The sequence below is a fragment of the Podarcis erhardii genome (genome assembly GCF_964252035.2).
Source record: "Podarcis erhardii genome assembly, chromosome: 8".
Classification (NCBI taxonomy): Eukaryota; Metazoa; Chordata; class Lepidosauria; order Squamata; family Lacertidae; genus Podarcis; species Podarcis erhardii.
In genome coordinates this window covers 80578640-80599675 of record NC_138499.1, presented here as the reverse complement: position 1 = coordinate 80599675, position 21036 = coordinate 80578640, and the positions used below count along the sequence as shown (strand labels likewise).

Here is a 21036-nt window from a genome sequence, read left to right as displayed (position 1 = left end):
TCTTAAAAGCTGCTGTAAATGTGTGCATTCATCAATAAAGAATTAACTATCAGCCATTTGCCTTCCTTGGCTAGGTGTGTGCAGGGCAATGCCTTGCCAGAAAAGTCAGCTATGCAGGGTAAAACAAATAATCTACACAAGTTGACTCTTAATATCATAGGAATTTACTGTAGGAAGTCATATGTCTACAGCTTGCTTTGATTCCTTGATTATATTATGTTTCAATCTACTCAATATACGGTTGTACCTTGGTTGCCGAACGGCTCAGTTGCTGAACGCTTTGGCTCCCAAACGATTGAAAACCGGAAGTGAGTGTTCCAGTTTTCAAACGTTCTTTAGAACCCGAACATCTGGCGCAACTTCCTGCAGCCAATCAGGACCTTCCTGCAGCCAATCAGGACCTTCCTGCAGCCAATCAGGACCTTCCTGCAGCCAATCAGAAGCCGCGCCTTGGTTCCCTACTGTTTTGGAAGTTGAACAGACTTCCAGAATGGATTCCGTTCCGACTTCCAAGGTATGTCTGTATTCTGTTTTAGCTATAATTTGGTTCTGCCCCATCACTATAATCTCACGTCATGCAAAACAAGTTACCACATAAGCAACAGAAAGTTCTCTTTGGGCCAGTCTGTAGTTTGATTTCACGCCACATGTAAATTCGACTCAGCTGAAATAGTGCTTTGTCAGACCAAAGCAAGAAATAAGAAATAAATTTCACATTGCACTGATTCTTCATGGGCATGTCCAGTAAGACCATCACAATATTTTCTAATGTGAGTAATCAAAATATAACATTAGCCTGTCTCGGTTCCAAGAAAACAAGCCCATTTTCCATTTTAAAGGTAAACTGTCAGTAACAAATTCATTAGGCCTACTTCATCAACAATTCCAAAAGCTATTAGTGTTAAATATTTAAACTAATTTTTAGAAGCCAAAAGGGAGTATTTCTAATTTAATGCAGAAATAAATACCACCTGATGTACTGGCTGCTTTCATTAGTTTGTTTCAGCTCTAGTGCTTCTAATGAAATTTAATTAAATTGATTTGGATACTTAAAAGGTACAGTATATAAGGGTCTCCTGCACAGAAAAAGTAATCTCTCCAGAAGCAAGAGATGTACAAGTGCATTTCTGCACTCAATTTACCTGCCTACATCCTACTCTCGTTGAGCAAAATTAAGACAGAAATACTTGATACATTTAGAAAGACGTCACGTTATGGGAGTTATGGCATGGTTGGCTACTTGCTGTTAACAGTTAAGAAAGGCATACCAAAAGGGGCAAAGAAGGTACTTATTTAATTTTAGTAGCATCTCCTGAAACATTTATTCACAAGTATATTATTGGCTACATCTGTTTAATGACTATCTCACCTGCTCCCCCTAAAGCAATTCTATAGAAAGGTCTAAGAGAAATTGGTGGTTGTTGTTTTGCTAGATCATTATGTGCACCTCTCTGATAAGTAGCCAGAGATGAAGTAGGGAATAGATTTTGAGATGGAAAGATATACATGGAGGAGGAAAAGCTAGACTTTCAGGCTCTTAAGACTTCAGCCACTCCTTCTTTGCTCTCCTTAATGCACACATCTCATACCATGTCATGTTTCCTTGAAATACCACAGGAGGTGTGAGCTGGATTTTAGGTGTAAATGTTAAGAAAGCAGTCCCAATAAATCTAAAACTTGTTGCAGTTCTTAAGTATAGATCATTCAGCTGCTGTTAAAAATAAAAAAGTAAAGCTGAAAGGAATTGGGCTCATTACTTTTGATTAGAGAACTGTGGGTGTCCACTAATATTCTAACATCCCCATCCTGTTATTTATTCATAGTTTTGCTGAACGGTACCTCAAGGACACTGCAAAAGTGATTACTTATTAATTAAGTTACTTATTGTCACGCCTACAAGTACTAATCTCAAAAATTAGGTCATACCAACATGTATTTTGGTAGACATGCTTAGCATTCAATGATGGTTAATAAATATTGTCAAGACTATTTATTTAAAGAACTGTGGTCTTCAAAATCAGTAGTTCGATCCTTTCACCCTTATAGAAGATGCACTGATTATCTGTTCGAGATATTCTGAAAACCAAAATCCAACCCCCAAATTATTGAATAATCTGCCTGCTTTTCTTGATGAAAACTATTTCTTAAGAACTACTTGGAATGTTTTCCAAGTTGAAGACACACTTCTGCTCCCAGACTTTTTGCTAGTGCTTGATTCCAACCTATGGTACCATGTTTTAAATCACCACCACCACCACCACTTTATTTGTTGCTGATGATATAAATTTGTCTCAAAGCAACGCAGAATTTTTAAAAACGCATATAATACCCATTTAAAATGCATCAAAAGATTTATGAAAACATTATTAAGCAAAAACTAAATGTATAACATCTCCATTGCTTTGTGGACTTCTCCTGATTTGTACTGTTAATTTGCTATACCTTTGCACATCACCTTGGGTTGCCACATGAAAGGAATCTTACAGGATTTGTTTTACTTTCAAAATCTGCTGATTAGGTGAGTCATAAGGCAAGAGAAACCTTCTTTCACCTATAAGCTTCTTAAACCTCCAGTTTTAGTTTTAAGGAGAAAGAAATTCAGGGCTACTTTGCAGAAAGTTAAGGCATATGTTGAGCTTTTTTAAAAAATAAAAATTGCCAAGGCTTACAACCTAGTTTCATGTGTTCTTGAGCAAAGTAATTGCATGAGCAGTGTATTATGACAAAGAGCCATAGAACCAATTTGCCAGAGATACACATGAATTCCAGCTGTCAGCTTGGACAGAAAAAACTGAGCCCATCACACTTCTATTGATTGTGCGGAATCGACAATCCAACACAAGTCAATTGCAAAGCCAAGCTCCTTAGGATTTGGATGGCTAAGAATGACCTTGCAAGGTGTGAAGAGAATGGGCTTCAGTTTGCATGCTTGTGTTTTAGGGACAAGAATGAAAGATGAAGACCACATGATTAGAGAGGTCAGTGCAATAATAATCCCTGACCAATGGACATGATGGCTGGAGCTGATGGAGCACAGGAACATCTGGGGTAGACCCATAGGTTCTCCACCTTTGCTGTAGAGACTGTGGTTATGGGCAAGTCAGCACTGACCAATGCAGCAAGCTGTCAAGAGATTGATAGCTGAGATGGGCTGCAGGGCATATACAGAATTCAGGTCAATATAAGATTAGCCTTTAGCCACCAGCTGTTGAGCACAGTACTGTTCAGGATGCCAAGGGGAGACCAGGGCTTGGTGGAGGGCAGCACCCTGCTCTGAATGCAGTTACTTATGGCAAGTCAATTAAGTGAAAACTTCTAGAGAGCAATACCCAATAATTTATTTCTAATGTGTGTCTACGGAGGTCTCAAAAGCAAGTCAGGCATTGCTTTACCTATCCATAATTAATTATTGATTTCCTGTGTTGTGAATGCAAGGATGACAAGACCTAATCTAATGAATAACAGAGCTGTAAGAACAGGGAGCAGTGTGTGAGACAAAGCATGAAGGACAGAACCTCAGACATAACAGGCCTCATTATTCATATTGTTGATGTTATACAGGGAACTAAATAATAAGCCCTATAAAAGCACCGCCATCAAATCATGGAGGCATTTTTCAAAATAGTTCATTTCATGCAGGTGGCTTGTAAACCCACTCAGAGCGTTGTGGAACCTTGTGACCTGTTTCAAGTCTTTTCTGGGAGAAAATGTGGCTCGGAGGAGTGTGCAAATTTAGTGTAATTGTGGAATTACGATTAGACATAACATGCAAGGGAATTGCATGGTGCAAACTATGCTGTGATATCTTGTTTATGGGGTTGGCATCCAAAGAAATTATTGGGCATGCCAGAAGTATGACTACAGTCATTACAGCAAATTGCCACAGTTTCAGCAAAGTATACCGTGACTAGAAGCTGTTAGGATGTTATGAAAAAGGGGTTACTTCAGGTTTTGAGGAAGGTATACAAGATTTCAGAGTGGGAGGGTTCCCTGCGAATGTCAAAGGCTTTTTCTTGCATATAATGAAGGTTAAATGGCAAAAAAGAGCATTTTTGTGGTGTGTTTTTTAAAAAAAATCTTAGATGTATATGTACCTGAGATATAACTACACCTAGTAACTGCCCCTTTCCTGCTTTCCCTACATGGCACCGCAAAGACGAGAGATTGAAGCAAAGAACATGCACAAGCAGGTCTAACCTAGATAACGCTAGTAGGTGGAGGAAATGCAATGAATAGCTTTAATCAAGGCAAGAGAAATAAGACAAACGAGCATTGAAAAATGATACAATTATACCTCACTTCCTCCTGCCAAAACACATGACCGTACACCATCCCCTGCCATTGACCCACACAATCCAAGTTTGAACTAGAACTATAAAACTAAAGTGACTCCATCCAAGACTTCCGTTGTGTAGTAAAATGCTTTAGTGTCTGTGGAAAACAGCCTGAATTCAAGTTATAATCATATGGATCTGGTATTTCTGCACTTAATCTCATGGGCAACAGACCCAGAGAGGAGGAGGAAAGGCTATAACTGAGCTTCTCATACAGGGAATACAGGGAACAGCCTCAGTCACCTCAGTGATAACCTCAGTGATGGACTGTCCAGGATGTAACATAATGTGTTGACTGAGAACTGGAACTTCATAAACTTTCCTCTTCACAGGTAGTGTTCAAGATTTAGCATTGTAGCTACTAATTCTAGATAGGTGTAAATATGAAATTATGGCTAGCCACAGCATTTGAGAGTGATCTTGGGAGAGATTTGAGAGAGGCAGCGTGCTGAGAGCAAATTATACTTCCATCACTTTCTGGTCAGCTTATGGTGGTATGATGCAACGTATTTTTACAGGCTCCAGAGGAATGAAATCTATCCCAAAAAATAACTTTCAGTTATCATGTCCTTAGGTGGTCCTGAGAAAGCCTGTATCACTTTGTTCCCCATCGATAAAATGGGAGTAGAAGGGAAATATCTCGTAGAAGGACAAGAAAAAGATTATAATGAACCCTGCACAAGAAAAGCACTGTGTAAGTACAATCTCTATGAGGAGTTTAGAACTATGAACAAGAGAGGAAATATAGACATTGGATGAATGTAAAGACTGTCTTAATAAATAATAATAATAATAATAATAATAATAATAATAATAATAATAATAAAGTGTTACAGCTAAGTGAACTTGTTCCAGTTCTTTTTCAAGGTTCCAAATGTAGGATTATGCTATGTATGGAAGCTATGAATATTAGGCATAGACTGACAGCAGCTTATCACATATAGAGATGACCAGGGTTGGAGTAAAGATTGACCTTCTGTGAATAGAAGGGCTCTTTTCTTTCTAGGAACTTTGATCTAGCAGAGGCTCCAGCTGGAGGAAGAAGGGTTTTCACAGACTCCAACATCCTCCTGCAACCCCTATGTCATTTTCCACAGAGGAATTGAGGGCACCTTGACCTTTCAAGTGTACACTTGGCATTCTGAGCAAGTAGTGAAAGGATTTCATTTAATGGTATAGCAACTGTCACAGATGCGCCTAATAAAATTTAAATTCTGTTCTACGTCAGAGGGAACAAAGCAGGGCTGTCAACTAGTTAGATATGTTTTAGTTGATTAACCAATTAAGTAAATTAAAGCTAGAGGGTGAGTTAATGCAAGTTTAATAAGTGTGCGTGTTATCCAATGGCACAGGTGCATATTTTGAGTATCTAGAGAACAAAGACCCATTTCTGTTAAGTGTAAGATAGCCTTTGTTTATTACTCTGATTATCACTCATTTTTGGAAGGAAAGCCCTTTTTATTATTAATCTTGGTACACAAAAAAGAGAGAGCGTGTGTTTTTGTGTAGCCTGCTCAGCTGTGTGCAAGTCCACCTCCCCACAGTTTAATTCAAGGGCACAAGTTTAATCTGTGATTAAAATTTTAGTTGATTCACCTCTGATTAAATGAACTAAAGCAGCAGCCATAAAAACAGGACCACACAAAAAAACTTCTGTATCTGTATTCAGGTAACAGCAGCCAGCTCCCCCCTCCCCCAAATTGTGAGCAAGAAAACCAATAAGCCATTATTCCCAGAGCTATTTCTTGAACAAGTGAGTAACTAGATTACACTGAATATGAAAGAACTGAAACTAGCAGCTTATCATTGACTCACTCAGATAGTTCTGGCAGAATTCATGTTCTCCAGCTACATGCACTGGTCACTTTGTTTAATTTCCCTTAAGAGCAGGAAATAACTAGGCATTATGCCTGGCTTTATTGTACCGTGGTAGGGGAATATCAGCAAAGGGAGCTGGAAATGATATCATGACAGCAATGCAACTTCACGTCTCTGAGCTTAAGAGTACATCTTGAATGGCAATACAAGATATCTCCTCTGCTCCTACTGTGGGCCTTAGCCTTGTGCCAGCTAAGGGGCTCTGGCAGCAGTTCTGCTTTTGTACCTGGGGCTGGCCCACAGGTCCATTACATGCAAAACCTTTTACAAGGGTCAGTGCATAAGGGCATATTGAGGATTCGCTTGTGTGATCCACTTTTGTGAGACAAAAAGGGGTGAGCACAAGATAGCCCTCTGCTGATCAGCTTTGGGAAACGGCCACAGCTGAGTGGCAGAGCCCTGGTATCTCTGGGCTTTCCAACTCCTGGGAAAGACTCCTGGCTGAAACCTTGGAGAAGTACTGTGAGTCAGTGGAGGCCATACAAAATTCACCATTTGCCCAGAGGGGGAAGCATTGTGGTGCAAGATGTTATTTGTACTGTGAAACCTTTGGAAAGGTTTGAGCTGGTGGGTTATGAAGGAATCATCGTAATTTGAAGGTACTGGCTGAAAAACATTAGAAATCTTCTCCAAAGGCACTGTACTTCTGAATGGACTAGAAAGTTAGAGCAGCCTTGACCTACACAAGCCCTTCAGAAACCTCTGACTCTCTCTCTCTCTCTTGCCTGGAGCAAGTTTTGAGACTTAGTTAAATAACGAACTTCAAAAGGAAGGTTGTCAGTCAATTACTCAGACTGAGGTGCTGTGCTGTACAGAGAATTGTCTGTCTTTCTTTACAGAAAGATCAAAAGCTACACTACTGTCTGCAAAGATAGGACCTTTTAATAACTAAAGCTGTGAAAAGCTCCCTGAAATTTGTTGTGGTCCTAAATCTGCATGTAAGCAGGCAGAATAAATGATGTGGCTTTCAGTATAGAAGCCACTGGAGATTATGCAAGTGAATTAGAAAATGTTCACTACATCTGGAGGTTTTTAAATAATACCATTTTTGGTAGTTGTTTTTTTTAAAGCAGCCTTAAAACACACTCGTAGCTTAGATTTACCTTACTTATTTAAATGTTCATTCTGAAGATAATATGCTATGCTGTGTTAAGATAAGAAAAATAAATAGACATAATTATTAGGCTTGAATTTTCCAGAGTTTGTTTGTGAAAGAGCCTTTGATTAGTGATTTTGCATTCAAAGCAGAAAGAAATGTCTATGCATTCACTAGGTCAGATCACCCACTCCTTTATACTGTCAACATTTGTGTGTTGACTCACATTTGGGACAATCTGTAAAACCTGTCTCCAGGAAAAGGACTTCAATGAGATCTGTATGCCAGTAGCGTTTTGTGGATTCTACCCATAATCACAGTGAGAACTTATTCTGTTTTTAAGGGCACCCATAGTAAATTGGTATGTGAAAGCAAGACACAGGGCTAATTCACGACAGTATGAGCACCACTTCCTCATCACCCAGCACCTGATGACTCACAACTTAATGTGTGACCCAACTCCACTGGAATGCCCTGTGTCACAGTGAGGGTATGAAAATCCTGCTTTGGATGTTTCACCTGTGACGGCTCAATGGCATATGTAAGTAAATGGTGCAATTATTAAGCGATGAAGCTGCCCATAGATAATGCAATTCACATGGTTTTTGATAAGTGACAAGTCTAATTAAATGCCACCCTAGTGTGCTGATCTTTACTATATATGCAGCTCCTTTCTCAACACTGCCGCAACCTAGTTAGGCAGCAGAACAGTGTTGGGAAGGTAGGTGGGACTCTGTAAGCTTGACTCTGTGGCATAAACAGCCCACTCTAGTTGGGCCCCAAGTTTCCACTCTCAGTGAAACTAGGGCAGTCAGCCTGCAGGTTGGCCCCCCACAGTATGGCATAACTTTTTAATTCACCTGGTGCAGGTGAAACCAGCTTTAGTCCAATAAATGGCATACAGGAGACACAAAGGGAAGTCTCCAGTTTTGCACTGTAAATCTTTTAAGTTGTGACAAATGTTCAAAAAGTGACAGTATAGTGTATCAGTTTTAAAGGTTGTCATCCAGAATAAAAGATTCAAGGAGGCTGGCAGAATTATCACTTGGAAAGACCAACGAGTAATTGCTTATGCTATGTTTTAACATTCAGATAGAAAATTTTAGAGAGATGATCAGCCTAAATCATAATCTAGTTAAACTGAAGTACTGGGATTTAGGCTAACATGGTCTGAGTGAACTGGATTTTCAGAATGGAGACCTACAGAATATTTCCCTTATGTTATCCACTGTGGAGCATTTTTTTTAAAAAGGGATCCCAAACAGTGACAGAGTTGGAGCTTTTGAATTTCAGTGGCACCCTGTGTGATGCCAAAATCCAGGTCCCCTCGCCTCTCACTCAAAGTCACTGTTGTAGTGCTCCCTGCAGCGGTCTCTTGGCTTGGAGTCCAGCGTGGGCGAACCACTTGCTCTCCCCTAAATTGACCTATGCCCCAAGAAAGCACCCTCTGCAAAAACTGAGGTTATCAATTTCTAGATACACTTTTCAAATGTGCAGTCACACAGAAGTTGGTATTTGTGTAATCACTCACACCTGCTATTCTGAATATATTGGTTTCAATCAGTTATTTGCATTGCAAGCTTTGTGATATTCTGCCTACTGAGCTGTATGTTTAGAGACAAATCAGGGTCTGTTCTGCTTAATGTTGGTGTCACCGTTGCAAAGGCTGATTTACAAGAACAGGATGATGAAGATGAAACCAGGCTAACTACATACTTCTCCCCTGCCGAGTTATGATACAAGATGATTAAAATTGCTGTATTACAATATAGCTCTAGCAAACAAAGAAAATAATTAACTGTCATGAAATGACGATAGAAATATAGGGTTCATATCTCTAAAAATTTAAAAGGCGTATCAATACACAATGAATGCTCTTTTTACTGAAAAATATATATCTTTGCTGCACAGAAAAAGTGTTCATAGTGCACTTATGGCATTGTTCCATTCTGAATACATTATGTACACTGTGATGTAGACTTTACATCTGATAATTTAACACAAAACCACTGAGAGCTGTTCTCATTACAGCCAAATCAATGGAAGCATTCTTTGGTGAGGGCTGAATGTGTCTCATAATGAATAAAATAAATCAGACTTGCAACTTCTATTAAAAACAGAGTACTAATTAGCAGGACTAACTGGAAGCAAGAGAATTTAGTTTTTTGGGGAGGAAACTCAGTGGTTTGACTTTTCTTTAATATTGTGTGTGTTGTGTGTGTTTGCAAAAAAATAGTAAAAAATAGTACCTGCAGCTTTTCTGTAAGATGCTAGGAGAGTCTAACCAGGGACTCTGGGAGCAGAATCTGGCCCCTTATTCCTTGCAGTCCTATGGCAGCTCTTTGGCTGCTAGTTGGATCTTTGCTGCATTGTAAAATGTGTCCCTTCCACCTGTATTGAAGCTAATAGCCAAAGTGGAGTACTGTGTCATATCATCCAGACCAGAGCTAATTAAGGGCTGGCATTAGGTTTGACTCTTGGTTGAGCAACTCAAAGAGAGTAGCCATGGTCTACTTTTGAAACCTGGCTGCCTGCCTGACATTGAAGTGTTCCAGTGCCCAGAATGGACAATGTTCAGGGATGACAGGGAGCCGCAGGTTCCTCAAAACTGACCAGGGTCTTCATGTTTGTAAATATCTATGTACAAGTTAGCTCCCTTCAGACTAGTCCTGATCACATGTTGCTGCCATGCATTCTAACTGAATGCTTGAAGAGGACAAGAGTACCTGAGGTGACAAATACTACAGTTGCTAGCGTCCTGTAGAGGGCCTTCTCGGTGGTAGTGCCCGCTCTGTGGAACGCCCTCCCATCAGATATCAAGGAAATAAACAACTCTCTGACTTTTAGAAGGCATCTGAAGGCAGCCCTGTTTAGGGAAGTTTTTAATGTCTGATGTTTTATGGTGTTTTTAATATTCTGTTGGGAACTGCCCAGAGTGACTGGGGACGCCAGGCCAGATGAGCGGGGTATAAGTAAGTAATACTAATACAAATACAAATAACCACCTGTCTGTCTTGAGAGACAAGGGAGTACACTTCATGCTCTATTTGCCACATCACTGCTAATAGTGTATGTCCACTCACCTTTTTCGGTGGGCAGTGTTGCGGCTGGGCATCCAAGGGGCCTACAGTGATCCGGCATGGGGGGGAGTTGACGCCCCCCTTGTGCCATCCTGGTTGCGTGACTGGCACTGGGTGGGGCCACCCACTGTGGCCCCGCTAGCCAATCAGCATTGATAGGGGAGTGGCCATGAAAATTTAACCACGCCACAGCCAGGAGGCCCTCCTGTCTCACCCTTTTGCCGGATCTCCCAACCCACCCACTCTCTCTTCATGCTTTGCTCTGACACAATCTTACTATGGACAAATGTTGGCTGCCATATTGTTGGGGCTGGGTAGACATTTTTTCCACTTGACAAATTGGCACCAGCTATTTGGTTTTCGCCTTGTAGCTATCGTCACAACTTTGTGAGATTAGGCATTGGGTAAGCCTTTGGAGGGGAGGTTATAGTTTTCACCTGCCTTTCCTCATTATGGTATGAGTAGAAAGTTTCCTTGTCTAATCTGATCCTTGAGACATACAATAAAGACTAAAACATGGGGCAGGGTTATAAATAGTGACTTGCGTGCCAAGGCTCCATGAACCGCAGTTCCCCAGTGGTTAATAAACACACCGACAGGAGTATCTAGGTTTATGAGCTCAAATAGGCCACAACTTTATTGGTTACAGATGTGAGCGGTTTGGCTTAGGCATTGGGTGAAGCCAGGCTATATCTCAACTCCCACCCATCTGCAGGGAGTCCATCTAAGATTAAACCACCAATAGGGGGAGCCCTATTGCTTACATCAAATAGTGGCACCCCCGAGGGGTCCCCTTTGGGGTCGTGGCATGGCCCCAGCCCACGTCCAGACAGATAGGATCCACACACCCCGATCCCTTTAGCAGGATACCCTTATTATCAAAAGGAAGAAAAATTCTAGTTCACAAAACAAAATGCTTGACTAAAATAATTTTCTCTGCTAACTAACAAAGCATTGAGTTATGAGGAAATTTCAGAATACAGATATACACAAATAACATGGATGGATTTCTTATAAAAAGGATCTATCCCACCCTCTTTTTGTACTGTCTTCCTTTATAGTTACATTTGCCTCACTGTCAGTAAACATTAGCATGAGAGTGGAAAATGCCACTGCCCACATGCATGAGGTGCAAAAAAATTGGCCAGTGTTGCAAATGATGTTAAAATATATTCTACACAATGCTTTCTGCATTTGCACTCAGGTTCATACTAATATTTAAATAAACTCTTCAGTGCTCTTTCAGATGCAAATCTAGGTATGCATTCAACATCATTTAACGTTTTAATTGTGTTAATAATTTATTTGTTAGACACTATGTGAGGCATTGTTGGTGGCATTTAAATTTTAGAATAAATAAGTAAATAAAATAAGTACTTAAATTAAAAAAAATCACAATTCAAGACTGGTCAGCTGACAGCCAGAATACCTGGGTTTGGGAATAGATTCTGGTTTCTTGATTCTGGGAGAGGGTTTGCTGAGCGTGCCATGACTCAGAATGATTGGTAGGTGAAAATCCTCTGTCCTCAGCCACTCTGAAGTCTGGGGCCACCCGCTGCCATAAATCAATCAGTGAGTCAATCAATCATTTATTTCAATGAGATTTTTTTTTTACAGTGATATAGAAATATGGGATCTAGGCCACATTTTTTTCCTTGCACAATTATAACACTTTTAAATTACAAACAGAAATAGATCCCATTGCTGCAGATGCACTTTTATGGCAGAAAAAAAATCAGTGCAGCCTACTCTAAAACACTATATATTCCAAGGTGCACAATCCAAACAATATATGCCTAAGGAATATTAGTCTTTTATCACTGGAATAAAATAGTTCTTTCTAGGCCTAAAATTGGATTGCTGTCGTCTCTGCTCCTGGTCCACAAGAACTACATGCAAAGCTTTCTTCCCTTGTAGTTCTTCAATGAACATGACTACCATACCACAGAAGTAATGTATTAGCCAGACATCTCATGGGTAATATTGTAAACGTGCCCACTGATGAAGTACATAGGTGAAAGACTTCACACGCTATGCTACAAGTGTGATTTAAAAACCTGTGGGAAACAACTGAGATGATACCTGAGGTAAAATATCCCTGGTGTGTGAATGACTCAATTTTATCCCTACTTTTCAGTGGAACCAGGTGAGGCAACCACGGTTCTGGACGGTTCTGGGGTTAGTGATGGGCTTGATTAGGATGAATAAACTTAAGACCAGTCCAGACTAGAGAGAGATGCTGTTGGTGAGAAGGTCTGATTGACACAGTTGGTGGCTATACTGTTCTAAACAAGTGAGCACTGATCCCTGGATCAGCTGAACAGTCCTGGGTTGCTCCTATACCCAGCTGTGCTCCTTAAATCCCAAAAGGGAGTCAGTTAGGAATGCTTTCCCCCAACTTAGCTTGGAACGCCAGCCATGGCTGCTCCTGGAGAATGATGACCTTGCCACTAATGAACGCCATGGTAATGTCCAGGCTGAATTTCTGCAAAATATTCTACAGGACATAGCTTTTTTGAAGGTTGTTTGGAAACTTGAACTGGTTCAGAATGTGACCGCCCACCTATTAGCAGGTAGGACCTGTTGAGAGAGTGCATTACCTCTGAGCTGAAAGAACTGCAGCGTGTGGGGCAAATAAGGCCAAGCACCGTGAGGGAGGGGGGAAATGAGAATAAAATTGTGCAGAGAAGCAGAAGCCAGGGGAACAAAAGAGCATCGAGCAACTTGAAAATCATATGAATGTTTGGCCAGGTAATTTTTCAGTATTCAACGGCATCAAATGTGCTACTTTTGAAGTGAATGTTCGAATTAGAAAATATTCAGTACATTCCCTTTTTTTTAAAAAAGAAACTACTAAAACATCTCTAACTTGGTCAGAGCTGACGACAATTAATGATATGACCCACATGAATAAATGGTATTCATCCAGCCTTACAGTCCAACTTATTTCCAATCCCCACAGAGGTATGCTAAGGGCACTACCCTGCCCCAACCACCCATCCATATCTGAAGATACCAGGCACAACCCTTGGAAACAACCCCTGCTTCATTCTCACTCTGGGAGGCAGGGATTTATTCATCCTTATTTAATGAACTCTTAACAATATAGGGATCAACTTGAAACAAAGGTAGTATTCCAATGCAAAGGGAACACACTGTCACTTCCAGGAACAACTGACCTGCTGGGTTAAACTTGCAGAGCAATCCTGTGCATGCCTACTCAGAAGGAAGTCCCACAGTGTTCAATGGGGCTTACTCCCAGGTGGGTATAGGTAAGGTAAAGGGACCCCTGACCATTAGGTCTAGTCGTGACCGACTCTGGGGTTGCGGCGCTCATCTCGCTTTACTGGCTGAGGGAGCCGACGTACAGCTTCCGGGTCATGTGGCCAGCATGACTAAGCCGCTTCTGGCGAACCAGAGCAGTGCACGGAAACGCAGTTTACCTTCCCGCCGGAGCGGTACCTATTTATCTACTTGCACTTTGATGTGCTTTTGAACTGCTAGGTTGGCAGGAGCAATGGGCGCTTACCCCGTCGCGGGGATTTGAACCGCTGACCTTCTGATCGGCAAGCCCTAGGCTCTGTGGGTTAACCCCCAGCGCCACCCATGTCCCATGTCAGAATCCTGACCCTGCTGTGATATGAACACTCAGCCTTCTGATCAGTGACTAAAGCCTAAATTTGGAGCCATCCCCTGCTTCTCCCCAGCACCTTACAATTGGAGCTGTCCCATCCCTGAGCATGAAGTTTTCTTGTAGCTATCTAGGCCAATAGTGGTACATAAGTCCATTACATTCCCAACCCTTTTTAAAAGCCACCACATATTCTGGCAGTGAATCCCACAAGGTAATTACACATTGTCTGAAGAAATAATTTCTTGAGTTTACCCTGAACATACTACCTATTTGTTTTGTTCGACGAACCTGTGTTACGGAAGAGCACTAATTTCCCTCTCTTCATTCTCCCCATGCCATTTATAATTTGAAAAGCCTCTATCATATTCTCTCAGTTAGAAATGTTACTTTTCCTTATAAGAATGCTTCATCTCTTGACTATTTTAGCTGCCTTTTCCTGCTTAGGTATGGTATCCTTTTTTTAAAAAAATGGGATGACCAATATATTCATTCTACAATGAATGTATGCATCAGCAATAGGTTGCGGTTTTATTTTCAACCCCTTTCATTTTAACTTCTGACACTGCCTTCTCTCCTCCTCCTGCTGCTATAATGCAGTGAGTTTTCGTTGAGGTTTCAACGAAAGCTGCAATTGTGAAGCTGCAATTGTGTTAACAAGCAAACCTGTAAATGTGCCTTTTGCACTTATTTACATGGAGTCTGCAAGAAGAAGAAGAAGAGTTTGGATTTGATATCCCGCCTTTCACTCCCTTTAAGGAGTCTCAAAGCGGCTAACATTCTCCTTTCCCTTCCTTGCCCACAACAAACACTCTGTGAGGTCAGTGGGGCTGAGAGACTTCAAAGAAGTGTGACTAGCCCAAGGTCACCCAGCAGCTGCATGTGGAGGAGAGGAGACGTGAACCCGGTTCCCCAGATTACGAGACTACCGCTGTTAACCACTCCACCACACTGGCTCTCAATTCTGCTGCTCATTTCCCTGGCTTGCATAAATAATTTTGGCCACTTGGGTTGCAATCCTATACCCACTTACATGGGAGTAATTCCCACTGAACTCAATGGAACTTACTTCTGAGTAGTCAGGTATAGGACTGTGCTATTAGCTGCCTTTAAAGTTTTCTTTTGACTGGTTGACTGGTAGGATACCTGTGTTTTTTTTTAAAAAAACCTGGTATCATTGTGCCACTATTATTCCCCTTGCATCGTTTTCTCATCTCTGGTAGTATTGGCTTCTTTGTTCCTAGCTTAATCCAATCTTGCCTTGGGAGAATGGAGGGCATCAGTAAACACAGAGGGTGAGCTTCCTCTCCAGTATATACAAGTACACTGGAGAAAATATTGTACTGATTATGTTACTTTTGTGTTAAAGATGTTTTAAGGAAACTCATTGTTTGTTTATGCCCTTCTAATAGTGCATATTTATGAAACCAGGCAATCTCGCATTACAGTTCAGCATCTTATAAATGTGCTAATATAGAACAGAAGCAAAGCCCCTCTCTTTTCAAGTGCAAAAGTAATCCTTTCAAGCTGTGGATAATTGTTTTCAAAATCCCTTTTGTTTACCAACACTACTAGCACAACACACATTTTATTAAAGGAAAGCATTACTCTCTTGTGCAGATTATTAGACAACTGCTTGGTCTTATTTAGAGATGGGAAGAATGCTTGGCCCCAGTCACCTCTGATGGACTTGGTAAGAAATTGAACTATTAAGAAAAAGCCCTGTAAACAATTCTTACCATTTTCTGAGCCAATCTGAGGCTCTAAAAACAGCCTGCCGGCAAAACAGTGAGTGGAGACATTTTCATAGCTTGCCTCCTCCCACCCCGGAAACTGGGGTGGCAGACAAAAGAGGGTCCTACAGGGGACCCTCCTCCACTTCTGAATGGTCTTAAAGAAATGCCTGTAGGCAAAATATGTAAAGGAGCATAGCACTTAAAACGGTTAGAAGTTGCTAATGGATGATGCCTCCCCCAAAATGGCTTGCTGCTGCTTCTGATTGGACTACCTGTAGCATGTGCTTTATGAATTTATTCTGAGCAAATATATGAGTTCTAAGCCACTTAGGACAATAATATGTACCGTATTTTTCGCTCCATAAGACGCACCCGACCATAAGATGCACCTAGTTTTTAGAGGGGGAAAGCAAGAAAAATAATAATTCTGTGCAGAGCATGTAAGTGGCTCTCGCTTTTCTTGCTTTAAAGCAAGCAAAGTGAGAGCCGCTTACATAGCTTCTCTCTCACTTTATGCAGCTCTCACTTTGCTTGCCCATCCCTCCTTCCACCTCATTGTAAAGCGCAGTGATGCCGGAGCAAGAAGAGGAGGAGGAGACACTGGGACAGGCACTTTGCTTGCTTTATAGCGAGGCGGGAGGAGGGATGGACGAGCAAAGTGAGAGCTGTGCAAAGCGGGACAGAAGCCATGTAAGCAGCTCTTGCTTTGCTTGTTCCCGTCTGTCCCTCATCCCGCTTCACTGTGAAGCCAGCAGAGCAAGCTGCGCAGCTATCGCTCTCGCTGAAGCCAGCAGAGCAAGAGCGATAGCTGCGTAGCACCTCTTGCTCTGATGGCTTCACAGCAAGCGATGGATGGGAGTCATGGCTCCGGCCACGGAGGCATCCCTCAGCTCGTGACTGCAGTGGTAGCTACAGGATCCCTCTGCCGCCCAGTGCATTCGCTCCATAAGATGCACAGACATTTCCCCTTACTTTTTAGTGCATCTTAAGGAGCAAAAAATACGGTATTTGTCTCTCAGGAGTGCCCACACCTGGCCAACTCACTGGTTGTACAGACTGACAACAGAATCACAGAATTGTAGAGTTGGAAGGGACCCTGAGGGGGGGGGTCCCATCTACTCCAACCCCCTGCAATGTTTGAATCTTTTGCCCAACGTAGACCCACGACCTTAAGAGTCTCATGCTCTACTGACTGAGCTATCCATGGCTTGGGCCCTGACTGTATGATACTTATTTATTAAATGGGCCTGTGCACTAGGCAGGTACAGCAAAGGCTCTTTCCTCCTTGACCTCTCTTTTCTACAAGAGTGACAGTTCTGTGGTTATAACATTCCTGCAGTTATTATGAACCGTAAGAATGTAGGACCATAAGGGCAGCCTAACTGGATCAGACCTAAAATCCCATCCGTAGTGGCCAATGTGATGCCCAGAAGCAGGACCCGAATGCAAGGGAACTCTCCCCTCCAAAAGTAGAGTCTGAACACAGCCACTGTGGCTAGCGAAATAAATGATTTAAAGATATGCTGCTTCTCATATAACTGATCTTCAAATGTATCGGAGAACCAGTCTTCGGACCTTAGCGAAATATCCTTCCCCTACTGGAAATGTTTTGCCCCACATCCCCCAGTGAAATTTGAAATGGTGCTTCTTGCATGATCAGCCACACACGGTGTGCAAAAGTAGGCAGAAACTTGTATTTACGCCAACATTTCCAATATTAGGCTCATTGCTGATTTTGCTGTAAAACACACCCCCACCCCACCCCAAGAGATACTAATTTTAAGAATTTAAATGACTCTTACCTTCTTGTAGAGACTTCTCAGGTCTCTGTACTGCCACATGCTATTTAAGACCTGAGATGCTGCCTTCACTACTTTTGGTGAGTGCCTGTTGAAAAAAAAAAAGAAAGAAAAGGGAAGAGGAAACATACTTAGGAGTAACTGGAATCTCAAGGAAGCAGCTGATAATCGTAAATTCAGTCAGCACTTTATGAGAGGTATGGTGGACTTGGGTCTTTCAAATTTCATCTGAAAATAACCTACGCTTTCCCAATACTGGGATTAGTACCTGACTCCAGTACCTGGCATAACCCTCTTTTCTCTTTTATAATCTATGGCGGGAGTACGCTCTTGAGAAACAACAACTACAATTAATTGAGAATGTACTTTCTAAACGATAAATTTGTTCCCATACTAGCACTTATAATCAGTTCAAGTAATACTAGTGAGTGCAGATATAGGCTAAACTGTAAGCTACTCTTGATAAATAACATGCCTCAGATGACAATAGTCAGCTGCTTTGATATGAAATTATCCACCTACTACCCCCCCACCCTTTCCCCATCAACTGTCAAGCTTACTAACACATGATAAACGACAGTTCTCCAGGAAATCATTAGTGCAGACAAGCACTAATTAAATTATAGCTAATAGGCATGAGATGATTTGCAAAACGTACTTGTCTCCTTTACTCTTGGAAATGCCAACAAGCTTCTCGATTCCTCCTGCGTCCCGTAAGGCCTTGGCATTCTCCATGTTTTTCGTGATGACTTCATGCAAGGTGCAACAAATAGCAGTGACAGTATCATCAGACATGGCCTTGCTTCCTGAACTGTTGCTGTTGTTACCTCCTGGAAGCCGGTGAACCAGGTCTCGCATAGCATACTTCCCTTTTGGAAAGAAATTAAATGGAGGGAGGAGTCACATATTGGAAGCAAAGAAAGGAGGGGCGAATAGAAAAGAAAATCTGTAGTACAGGGTAAGGGTTAATAATTCCATGACTTCTCCTGAGCTATGTGCTTTGCCTAGAAAGCTAGCATGAGTTCAGGTGACTGTCCTGTCTCCCCTGTATCTATATTATCAGCTGTTAGCAACCATATTTAAGCCTATATGCTCATTAATCCTGCAAATCCCATTCACACACAATATATTGTCTATATATAATGGATGGAGGAGGGCTAGCCCCCTACGGATGAGGCTACATGAGCCATTTTGTGCAGGAGTCACACACAATATGTCATCAAAGTGTTAAAAACAAACACACAAAATTTAAAAAACCACAAAGTAATAGTAGAGTGAGAGAGAGGGACAGCGTAGTTCACATGACAGACAATATCCTCATAACTATATCTCACACATCACAAAGCGATGAATATGCCATCTGTGGAAATAATTGCTTTCCCCCAGTTATGAAATACAGATTATCCAGGGTTGGGAAAATGAAATATTTATTTTACTTCAAATATTTATAAGCCACAGATTCCTATCGCAGGCATCAGAAGCAGCGGCATACCAATTTATCCCTGCAGCAGAAGTACACTTTTGAAAGACTACATCTGAAGTGCATGAAACAGACTGTGACTCGTAATAAACCAAACAATATTACTAAAAACAGATAATCCATTAAACCCCCAATAACCTGCTAATCCCCAGTTTCAAGAAATGCCCCCTACAGTATTCACAATTATATACTACCTTTCTGCCAATATATTCCTGTTGCCTTACAATTTAAAATGCTAAAGCAATATTACACACACACACACACACACACAAAACACACCAAAGGCAAAACAGTAACAAAAAGGAATTATTGAAGGAACTTTCCAGGAGCTGATGGTTTAACCTGGGTTTATCCAATATTGCTGTAGCCCCAATATCTGTAGCCCCTAGAAAGGCAAGAATGGATTCCACAGCTGGTAGCTCTCAGTACCACAATCCTAGCACTTTTTAATGGTAATTTTTTTTTAAAAAAAAGCTATGGCTTGATCCAGCTCTGGCTATTTGCAATTGGTATTATGCAACAATGAGCAAGCTCAGATGGAGATACACACCCATTTTAAATATTTAGCCCAACAGTTCAATTGGTCTTGAATTATAATTGCAAGGCAGATGTGGTCTGATGTCTGTCTTTATGCTCATATGCAGTACAAGTGGGACCTGCTTCTGCATATGGGTCTTCCTTGCTGGACTGGGGCAGATATGGGAAAGGAGCACAATTAATTTAGCGTGTGGGAGATTCCAAACATGTTTTCCTTTGGCTAGTACAGAGCTTTCCAAATTGTGTGCCGTGACACGCTAGTGTGTGGGCTGCAGTGTGTAGGTGTGTCATGCGAACACTACCCCAAAGAAGGAATGAAAGGCTGAGGGGTGCGAGAAACTACCTTAGGAGGAAAGCTGGTTTTAGCAGGGACATAGTGCACAGAACTTGTGTGTGGTTCTGTCCACTGGAGATATTGTAAAACCTTGATATAGGGAGGATTCCAAGATTAGATGAACTGTAATCTCAGTCCTCATGAGAAGAGAAGACTCCCTGGAAAAGTCCCTGATGTTGGGAAAGATTGAGGGCACAAGAAGAAGGAGACGACAGAGGACGAGATGGTTGGACAGTGTTCTCGAAGCTACCAGCATGAGTTTGACCAAGTTGCGGGAGGCAGTGGAAGACAGGAGTGCCTGGCATGCTCTGGTCCATGGGCTCATGAAGAGTCGGACACGACTAAACGACAACATCTCAGTCCTGAGTGCTGAGCTCACCAGGAACATGTGAAGATATAAGAGACTTATTGCCATTCTGGGGGTCCTGGGTAATAAGGTTTAGAGAAGCTCAAAACTGCTTTAAGCAATGACGAAGGAACAGATTTCCTTAAGTCTGTGAAACTGCAGTAGAGTTACATTGGAGAAACTATGTAAGCTAACACATGACCTCTATTCAGTAAGAGGAATTGGGATTAAAAATGGCCACTGCAGAAGAGGGTCACATTGCATCCTAGATGTATGGATCATACACTGGAACCTTGCACAGCCAAGCAAACAATCTGCATTATCAGGTCTGACAACCTGTGGCTGGATGATGACATGACTGGGAGGGAGGGTACTCAGACATCACCTTCACCGTTCTTTCCCCTGATGGACCATACTGACAGCACTGTTTATTATTTTGGCCGGCCAGGGATGGGTATTGAGCACTGCATGAATCAAAGCCATAGTTAATTTTAAGGTAAATATTCCTGTCCTCTGCAAACAAACACACACTTTCAGCAATTTAGGGCCCGATGACTCAACACATTCCAGAAGGATTTGTTTAAATTTAAGTCTGGGTGACATTCAGGAAAGCTCCTTTATCTGCATAGGTTTCATGGGAAAAAAGCAAGGAGGAATTAGACAGGTAACCCCAGGGTAGCATTTACAGGACAGAATGCAGTTGGAGACATGGGGATTTCTGATGTTAGAAAATGAAGTTATCCAAGACTACCATTATTTCACTGTATTTCGGGGGGGGGGGGTGT

The 21036-nt window shown here is 41.6% G+C and overlaps 1 protein-coding gene and 1 long non-coding RNA gene across 11 annotated transcripts in view; one reads left to right on the top strand and one right to left on the bottom strand.

Moving 5' to 3' along the window:
* Window positions 1–21036, bottom strand: part of LOC309348015 (catenin delta-2) — a 226711-nt gene that overhangs the window by 30779 nt on the left and 174896 nt on the right. For 4 of the 6 annotated variants that reach the window (XM_081873002.1, XM_081873004.1, XM_081873003.1 and 1 more), the window contains 3 exons: window positions 18213–18423; window positions 17558–17642; window positions 11818–11943 (listed from right to left, as the gene is read on the bottom strand). In XM_081873002.1, coding sequence (XP_081729128.1) covers window positions 11818–11943; window positions 17558–17642; window positions 18213–18423 — 422 coding nt within the window. The remainder of the gene's footprint in view (window positions 1–11817; window positions 11944–17557; window positions 17643–18212; window positions 18424–21036) is intronic. The other 2 variants (XM_081873005.1, XM_081873006.1) reach the window with 1 other exon arrangement.
* Window positions 1–21036, top strand: part of LOC309348111 — an 85713-nt gene that overhangs the window by 55582 nt on the left and 9095 nt on the right. For 2 of the 5 annotated variants that reach the window (XR_014159164.1, XR_014159165.1), the window contains exons 6-7: window positions 5341–5507; window positions 7652–7849. The exons of 1 other annotated variant lie outside the window; for it this stretch is intronic. This is a non-coding gene — a long non-coding RNA (uncharacterized lncRNA). The remainder of the gene's footprint in view (window positions 1–5340; window positions 5508–7651; window positions 7850–21036) is intronic. 2 more of the 5 variants (XR_014159162.1, XR_014159163.1) reach the window with 2 other exon arrangements.